Source organism: Diabrotica undecimpunctata, chromosome 8 (assembly GCF_040954645.1).
Source record: "Diabrotica undecimpunctata isolate CICGRU chromosome 8, icDiaUnde3, whole genome shotgun sequence".
NCBI lineage: Eukaryota > Metazoa > Arthropoda > Insecta > Coleoptera > Chrysomelidae > Diabrotica > Diabrotica undecimpunctata.
The window spans coordinates 3063900-3073595 of NC_092810.1; the positions used below are offsets into that span (position 1 = coordinate 3063900).

The window sequence follows — 9696 nt, forward strand, 5'->3', positions numbered from 1 at the left end:
TGAAATAGGGGTAGTCTCAAATCAAAGACGGAGGATATGGTGGACAAAGAGGAATTTATTTTTTCAAAATAAAAAAATTTGTTTAGAAGATTTCATATTAAAATCACAAATAGAACAGTTTTTCCTAAGATTTTATATAACTAAACATCTTTTCCAATGTAAATAACGTCTTTCCAATGATCTACTTTACGACGTTTTGTATTCAAGAATAACTTTTGTATAAGTAAAGTTAAATCAATAACAAACGTACTTTCATCAAAATGGGATAATACACAGTTTATTGGCCATCTAGACGAACAAATGAAACCGAATCCCTAAAGAAAATGAAAAATAATCGAACCCCGGGTGAAGATGGAATAGCATCAGAAGCACTAAAAATTGGAGGGGATGTATTACTTGAAAAAATTAAACAACTTTTCAATATCTGCCTTCACAGCGCCAATATTCCAACAGACTGGAACAACGCTACTATGATTCTATTATACAAAGCAGGAGACAAAGCAAATTTAGAGAATTACAGACCGATTAGCCTCCTCAGCCATATGTATAAGTTGTTTACGCTAATACTAGTTAAGACAATGGAAAGAAAATTAGAGACTTATCAACCAAGGGAACAGGCAGGATTCCGAAAAAGTTACGGAAAAAATGACCATCTACAAAGTATAAAAACCCTAATAGAGAAAGCAGTAGAATACAATAAACCTCTAGTTCTAATATTTATCGATTTTCATAAAGCCTTTGACACAGTTGAGCTAAGCAAAATATTACAGGCGCTTAAAGAATGCAGGCTAGATTATAGATATACTAAATTATTATACAAAATATACCTGCAGGCAACAACCACTGTCAGATTACATACTAACAGTAATCGCATAAAAATAGAACGGAGGGTTAGACAAGGAGACCCAATGTCACCTAAACTTTTTAATACGGTGCTAGAACATGCCTTTAAGAATTTGGATTGGATGACAAAGGGAATAAAAATAGATGGAGAATATCTAAACAACTTACGTTTCGCCGATGATATACTTATAATAGCTGAAGATCTAGGTATGGCAAGATAGATGGTACAGGAACTCGTTGTGGCTACAGAAAATGTAGGTTTAAATATAAATATCTCAAAAACAAAAATCATGACCAATTTGGTACCCAACCAGAACATCAGTATTGGTGGGAAAGATATAGAACTCGTAGATAGATATAAATACCTGGGACATGAAATTATGATTGGCAGGGATAACCAGACTCATGAACTGAAGAGAAGAATCGGCCTTGGGTGGGTAGCATTTGGAAACTGAGAGAAACTTTTAAAAGTGAGCTGCCCACATGCCTAAAGAGAAAGGTATTTGATCAGTGCGTCCTCCCAGTCTTGACGTACGGAGCAGAAACACTTACCTTAACAAAAGCAGCAGCTACCAAACTGAGAGTCACGCAGAGAAGAATGGAGCGTTCCATGTTAGGAATAACTCTGCGAGACAGAATAAATACATCAGGAAAAGAACCGGAGTGACTGACATCATCGAGAAGATAGCCAGACTAAAATGGAGATGGGCATGACACATAGCCAGAATGACAGATGGGCGATGGACAAAGAGGTTATTGGAATGGAGGCCAAGGGAAGACAAGAGAAGCGTCGGTCGACCACCTACAAGATGGACTGACGATTTAAGAAGACTCAATAAAAACTGGATAAGAGCGGCGCAAGATAGACGGGGTTGGAAACATGAGGAAGAGGCCTATGTTCAGCAGTGGACTCTTGAGGCTGGATGATGATGAGACGAACAAATTATTAGAATGATCAATTCTCAAGTTTTGAAATTATTCCTGTCGAATTATTACAGGCAAGAGGCTCTTGCCTATGAAATAGAATAATTCAACCAATGCAAAACTTCTGCCACCAAATACAGATTTTTAAATACTTCTTTTTATCTGAATAATATTAAATCCTTTGTCTTCTTCCATTCACTCAGTATAGATTTGCTCCAACTGCTAGATAGTGGTCGCAATATATGTCACATCTAATGTAACTATCTTCTTCGATATACTCGTTGTATATGCACCATCCCACACTACAAGATTACAAACAAGAACAATCAGAGAAGCTTTTCGTTATATTGTCCACCCAAAAAAAAGAAACTTTAAATAACTTTGAAAGCAAGCCATTGACAATAAAAATTATTTTATTCCAAAGCTCAACGTACCGACGATAGCGAATAAGTCACCCATTGAACAAACTTTCAAATTTACTAAGGAGAATATTGGACACAACAATCTAGTGAAGAACAAATGCTGAACAGCAAACTAACAGATAGAAAAACTGCATTGCTGCATTCGTAATAACAACAACATAAAAAAAATTATCGACTGTAGACTGTGAAATCTAGTAGTCGAAACGTAAAAGCTGTTTCAACTAAAGGACCAAAACCTTTAAGGAAATTTTTTGGCATAAACTAGACAACAGATGAATCAAAATAATTGTGTATTGGAGACCGTGAAATCCCAAACGGCAATTATTAGACATACTCAACCAAGATGGATGCAAATAGACCAGGATAGATATTGATGAAGGAAAGAAGAAGAAACCTTCGTCCAAAGATCAATGTTCTAGTTAGATAAGACAAAAAATTTTAACATGAGAATAGTTTAACAACAGTAAATGTTTAGTAAAAAGGAGGTATTGAAATTCGCTGGTTAATTAATGGAAGTAATAAATAATTGTATTAGTAGTGACTGCACAAGACCAAGACGACCTGAGCTACATGATGAAGAAACTACAAGAAAAATATACCAAGGCTGGCCTAGATATTAACCTCGCGAAAACAGAGTACCTATCTCCAAGTGAAGAAGACATAGAAGATCTACAGATTGATGACAACGTAACAATCAAAGGAAAGGACGAATTCAAATACTTGGGGTTTATAATCACGAAAAAGGCAACAACAGAGGAAGAAATTACACAAAGATTAGGACAAACAAGAACAACAATCCAAAAAACTTTACTCAGTATGATATACATCTAAATATGAAGACAAAAACATAGATTAATAAAACATTAGTGCGAAGTATTATGACATATGGGGCTGAAAATTGGATCATAAACAAGAAAATCAGGAGTAAGATAGTAGCAACAGAAATGGAATGCCTGCGAAGATGCTAAAGAGTAACAAGAATGGATAGGAGAAGTAATGACGAAATAAAGCAAAGAACATCAATAGAAACAGATATACTAACATTATATAGAACAAAAAAAGACTAAAGTGGTATGGACATGTAAGAAGAACTCGTGACAGCAAATGGATAAAGAGAAGAACCGAATGGAGCCACATAGGAAGAAGGAAAAGAGGACTACCCCGAAAATCCTGGATTGAAATATATATGTAATTGAAAATAAAAAAAAAACTTAAGGATAAGTCACAAAACTCTGGCATAGGTCACAAATGTTAGTTTATGCAAAGAAAGGCACTTACCATTTGTGGAAAGGTGAATTAATTGAAACCAGGGCAGTATTTTAATTCGGTGGCTAAAGTCACAATGCCAACGGCGGGAAGGAAAGAGCGCGAAAATACCACCGTGACCAGCAGTCATTGAGTAGATGTTAGCATCCCGACTACTGGTTATTTACTGGCAATTCTCTATATATAGGGGTATAGGGCAAAAACCCCGTACTACGAGATTTTTGTTCAAGGGTGGCCTCGAAGGGATATCTTTCGAGCGTGTTTCGAATAAATGGGAGTATCATTATTAAACTAAAGCTGTGTATTGCGTATGCTCTTTTAAAAGGAGATAATTTAGATAAATGGTTCAAGAAATTTGAGATTTTAAGAGCTTTGGAGCAAACAACAGTAAATGAGGAGAATTTTGGACAGTCAATTACAGGACTATGACATGGGACAGGCAGCACGAGGTCTCATGGCAGAAATAGAGGTTAAACACTTTGGATTAGACTATCATTATATAAGAAAGTAATAAATATGTACAACAGTCAGTATTAAACATCATTACATGGCGCAGTCTTGTGGTCAATGAAGCCTGCTGCTTCCAAACTAAAACAAAACCAAGAAGTTGTTAGAATTAGAATAATATGAAGTTTAGAAAACTTCAACCATTATAATTTGAAGGTAACGTGGCTGAAAACTTTGGGCGATTCAAACTGTCGTTTGAAATTTACCTCTTGTCCAGTGGCAAGGCGGAAAAGGAAGATACAGAAAAATTGCTCTACTGTTAATTTTTTTGAGAGATAAGGGACTTGAAGATGAAGAATGTGATCTACAAAAGATTTTTATTCTACAATAGAAAACAAGAGAAAGGAGAGCTATTTGATACTTACCGAACTGACTTAGTAAATGGCAAAAAATGGTGAATTTGGAGATGTTATATACTCAATGACCAGGAATAGACTAGTTTAAGGAACAATCAATAAGGATGTACCAGAAAAAATGTTGCAGAGTTATAAGTTAACCTTACAAAAAGCAATGGACATGTGTAGAGACATATGAAATTTTAAAAATACAGTTTAAAGAAGTTCAGTCAAGTCAAACACTTAATATTCATTCTGTAAAAGAGAAAATGGTACTAAAAAGGCAAGGGGAAAAGCTTCAAATAACTACTTCAATACTGGAAGAAGCAGAAGATGGGAACAGGAAGAAAACTCAAGGAAAAGTGATCAGTGCAGAAAATGTGGCTGTGCTCATGAGTTCCAAAGATGTTCAGCATTTGGTAAAATGTGCAATAAGTGTTTGTATTACAACCATTTCGAGAAAATGTGTAACAACAAAATCGTAAGAGAACTTCAGGAGATTTAAGAAGTAGATATAGACAGTGAACAGGAAGAACTTATGGTAACATCATTTGTGGTAAATTAAAAAAAGATAAGCGTGTTATCTTCTTCTTCTTATTGTGCCGTGCACCTATAGTGCGTTGGCGAATTATCTTAACGTCAGACGTCTGTCTTTTGCGGCATGCAAAAGTTCGCCAGTGTTAGTTACGCCTGTCCAGTTCTTTATATTTCGCAGCCACGACATTTGTTTGCGACCTACTCCTCTCTTGCCCTCAATCTTTCCTTGGATAATTAGTTGAGGGATTGCGTATTTTTCCCCTCTCAGGACGTGGCCCAGGTATCCAATCTTTCGTGCCTTGATCAAGCTGAGCAATTCTCTCTCAGTATTTGCTCTTCTTAGGACTTCCTCGTTTCTCACCCTATCTGTCCATGGTATGCGGAACATTCTTCGCAAGGTCCACATTTCGAAGGCTTCCAACTTGTTAATGGAAGATATTTTCAACGTCCATGTCTCCATGCCGTATAACAATATGGACCATACATAGCACTTAACCATTCTGTAACGGAGATTGAAGGAAAGATTGCGGTTACAAAGTAGCGGTTTAAATTTAAGAAAAGCTTTTCTTGCTTGTTCGGTACGGCATTTTATTTCTTGTTGAGGATCCCATTGGTCGTTCACCATCATTCCCAAGTATTTGAATGTTTTCACTTGCTCGATTGGAGCATTATCTACGTGCAGTTGTACTCTGAAAAAAGCGCCCTTTCTTATTGTCATGCATTTTGTTTTTCCAGCATTTATCTTCAGGCCATATGTTTTTCCTGTGGTGTTTATTTTATTTAGTATCAACTGCATATCATGTTCGTTATCTGTGATTATTGCGGTGTCGTCAGCGTAACGAATGTTATTTATCGGGTACCCGTTGACCTTTATACCACAATCAGTGCCTTCAAGTGCCTCTGCGAAAACATTCTCCACATAGAGGTTGAACAGCATAGGAGACAAAATACACCCCTGTCGCACCCCTCGTAAAATTTCGAATTCCTCTGTGTTTGTTGATTTGTTCAGCCTCACACGTGCCTTTTGATTCCAATAGAGATTCTGGATAACTCTTATATCTTTCTCATCAATATCAGCATTGTGTAGCATTTTTATTATTTCATCGTGTTTTACGGTGTCAAAAGCTTTTTCGTAGTCGAGGAATGTGATGACTATATCTTAAACATGTATGGACATGTACATGTACAATGACAATGGCGTGTTATCTACAATGACCATATCTTAAACATGTATGGACTATATATAGATTTTTTACTTGATTTTGGCTTGCCACCAATCAACATCGCATTTTATCAAATTTCTTAGCCTTGAAGTAAAAAATATCCACTACTGATTTCACAGATTAAAAACCTTATACCACGAATACTTTTTTGCATTACCAGCGGTACTACAACACTCAATTTCTGATTTATTCATGGCAATAGGACACAAAAGGTATGTTTGTTTATTGCCTTGATGGTGAAATAATATGGTGTTCACATGAAGTAAACTTTGATTTGATTTGATTTGATCAAAACCTTTTCTAATACTAGTAAAACTACCCCTTCAAAATTTAATGTCGTACGCCTAAGGTCTGATGAAATATGTATTAGGTAAACTGTAGCCATTATGACTCATGCAATGGAATTAGTAATAAAGTGGGTTTGAAAGTTATCCTTTCCGTTTATTGTTATTTCTAATATAATTTCGATTTTTTTTGTATTCCGTTCATTGATTTTATAGTGTCGTTTTCTCAGATATTAATATTAATTAAATGAGACAATTACTTTAAAAATATAGGTATATATTTTTCAAGGATTTGTGTTAAAGTTTTATTGGAATTTTATTAAGAATTGTGTCACAAATAAAAAGGTTGGCAAATTGATCTATCTTGTACGCTGCTTCTTAGCAATAAGTGTGCAACCATACCTATCCATTCTCCTACATTTTTTAACAAGAAGCATTTTGATCTTCACAGACTTATTTTCCGCTAAATTTTAGTATTTATTGTGAGCATCTTTTATCCAAGATGGATACCCTATTAGTTTTTTGTAGTCAAAATTATTTCTAAGTACCGTTTGCAAGCTTTTTGGGATGTCATGTACAGGTCTTTTAATGGTATATTTAGGGCATTCGATTAGGAAATTGTCTATACTATGCTCTACGTCACAAATTGGAACCCCTTGGAGCTTCGCTGTTTGATAATAGGTGTTCATATGTATATCTAATATGGTCCAGTCTGAGATGTATTAGGATTACTTGAGATCTACTTGTTGCTGTTGGTTGCCACGGTGAAATGCTACTCTTAAAGTAGAGACACCAGTACCTGACTCAGAATTTTACTCAGACTTTTTTGTTCTTTTAAGCAAAATGTATGATTAAGTTTATTACTTATTGTACATGTGAAAGGAGATTTGATTTAAATAAAACTTGCCAAAAAAAAAATTTATTTTCAAATACATGTTTTGTCTCCAATACCTGGCATTGCAAATTTTACACAATCCAAAAAAAATACCCAATACCTGACATATTAAAAAAGGTATTTAAATAAAAAAAAAAATAACTTATTTTTTCAAATATCTAATTAAAACAGGAAAACTATATTATTTCTGGAACTCTGTACATTCCACGATTATTTAAACTTGCTGGTTTGTTGATTTTCTCCATCATCTCTTTTCTCCTCATCCATTTTATTTGGCCATTTCAACGAATTAAAGTTGCTGTATACCATAACACTAAGTTTATTTATTTTCTTCTACTTCTTTTATTTTTCCCGGGTAGTGTTGATCTTCATAAATAACAATAACATGATCACCTTCTTTTAAATAAGATTTGTTGAATGTTGGAACAACAGCTGGAATGTCATCACCACTATCAGATTCCAAATTTAATTGCTCATCAGATAGATGTTTCAGAATCTAAATTTTCCTTGAAATTTTGTTTTGTTTTTTTTTCCTTTCAGAATCTTCTTTTCAGCAGAATCTGAATTTTCCTTGAAATTCTGCTTTGTTTTTTCTTGCAAAATCTTCTTTTCGCCTCGTTTTCATTTTCGCTCTTGTTCTTTAAATTCTTTTTCCATTTTTTTCTTTAAATAGTATTATTTCCACTGAGTGGAAGTTGCAACAAAAGGAAACTTTTCACTGACTCTTTTTTTCGTTTCTTTAGAACATGGTTTGTCTGGCCAAACAATGTCTTCTTAAATGGAGTAGGAATTTTTTCATCAATTTGTATATATTTTTCAAGCGATTTTTCAAGGAGACTCTGTTGTAAGTTTTCTAAAGTTCTCTAGTTGTATCGTTAACATTAGAATCGAGTTAAACAACTGCAACATTGCCACCTGGTAGATTATTATCCGTATCAAAATTCGGTTATGGATCTTTATCTGTATTGCATTTATCCATGCTGTTCTCCTTGTAATCTGGACGGTCTTCTTCTGTTGAGATTTCAGGGTCATTTAATTTGGGAACGATAAAAGCGTTGAGTTGTTTTTCATTTTTAATCTTTAGCCAAACTTGAAAAAGACTTAAATGTTCTTTAACTTAAAAGACTTAAATTCTTGTAACAAGCCAGGGTCAATGTAGGTCTTTAACATTTGTTGAAATGTTTTTTCTTGTAGAGATTCTTTAACGGGGAATGGATTATTCTAAATTTCTGTAATATTTGACTTGAAATATTTTTGGTAGTTGATTGCATCGGCGTTGAATGGGCACAAACCGGCAGTACGAAAACCATTCAATATAATTTTCGGAGTAATGGAATTCCCTATGGTTTTTGCTAGAACTGGTCCAAAATTCTCCTTCTTTATTTTTGAACCATTGTCATGTATTCTCCAATTGTTTATTTCATTTCTCCAGCAATTTTTTAGGGATCTAAAAACTGCTACATCCATCGGCTGCGTAATATGCGTCGAATTAGGATCCAGTGCAATAAGAATAATTTTTCTTTCAGTACAGAAATCACTAAGAGGCAAAGTCAAGTGACTAGAATGTCCATCAATGAAAAATATAATTGGAAACTCAATTTCAATTTTCACAGCGCAAGGATAGAAAACGTTTGTTATATACTCATAGAAAGTTTCCGCGGTCATCCATCCACTTTCACTTTTACCAATTGCAAAAGATTTTGGCATAGAAGCAGATATACCCAGTGGAATCCTTTCATAAGCAAACATCACCATGCCTGGGGCAATGTTTCCTGCTGCGTTTGCTGCCATAAGAACAGTAAGGTACTCTTTCTCGTCATTTGGTAGATGGCTGTAGACAGTGGAATCTCCATTGCGTGTAAAAACTCGGCTTCCTTTAGGATTTATATAAAAAGCCGACTTGTTGTCGTAAAAGCATTGAATACTCGTTTAGGATCATTAAAAAAGTCGTAATAATTACTCTCCTCGAGGTACGATTTAATATCTATCTATCTATATATCTTTTATCTTCTTCATTGACAAATGACCTCCCGGTGATTAGATTTTGCGCGACTTTATGTGTCAACTCTGTATGTCTTTGTAAAAAGGTCGAATACCACTTTTTGCCAGGTCTTTCATTTTTGAAATTATTTTCACATTTTTTTAGTTTGAAAATTAATTCTACAAAATCAATGAGCTGAAGCTTTGTTGCTGGAAAACCACGATCAGAAATATGAAATAACCATTTGAACAACAGATTTTCTTCATCAGAGGTTAAATTTGTCCCTTTCTGCATTCTCTAGGGTATTCACCACTTTTTTTATATATTAATGTAGTTCTTGGGATCCCATATTTTTTGCTTGTTGTGGCAACAGGTATTCCATTGTCAATGTCTGCCAGGGCTTGACGTAATGTTTCATTAAAATATTTCTTCGGCATTGTCAACTGAAATACAAAGAAAATCTAAATTAGCTGACATAT

At 34.6% G+C, this 9696-nt stretch overlaps 1 protein-coding gene across 1 annotated transcript; it reads right to left on the reverse strand.

Annotated features, from left to right (window-relative positions):
- Nucleotides 1–8457: 8457 nt before the first annotated feature.
- LOC140448278 (uncharacterized) lies at nucleotides 8458–9027 on the reverse strand. The gene has a single exon (XM_072541373.1). It carries the CDS (start codon nucleotides 9025–9027, stop codon nucleotides 8458–8460), a length of 570 nt encoding a protein of 189 aa, XP_072397474.1.
- Nucleotides 9028–9696: the final 669 nt, after the last annotated feature.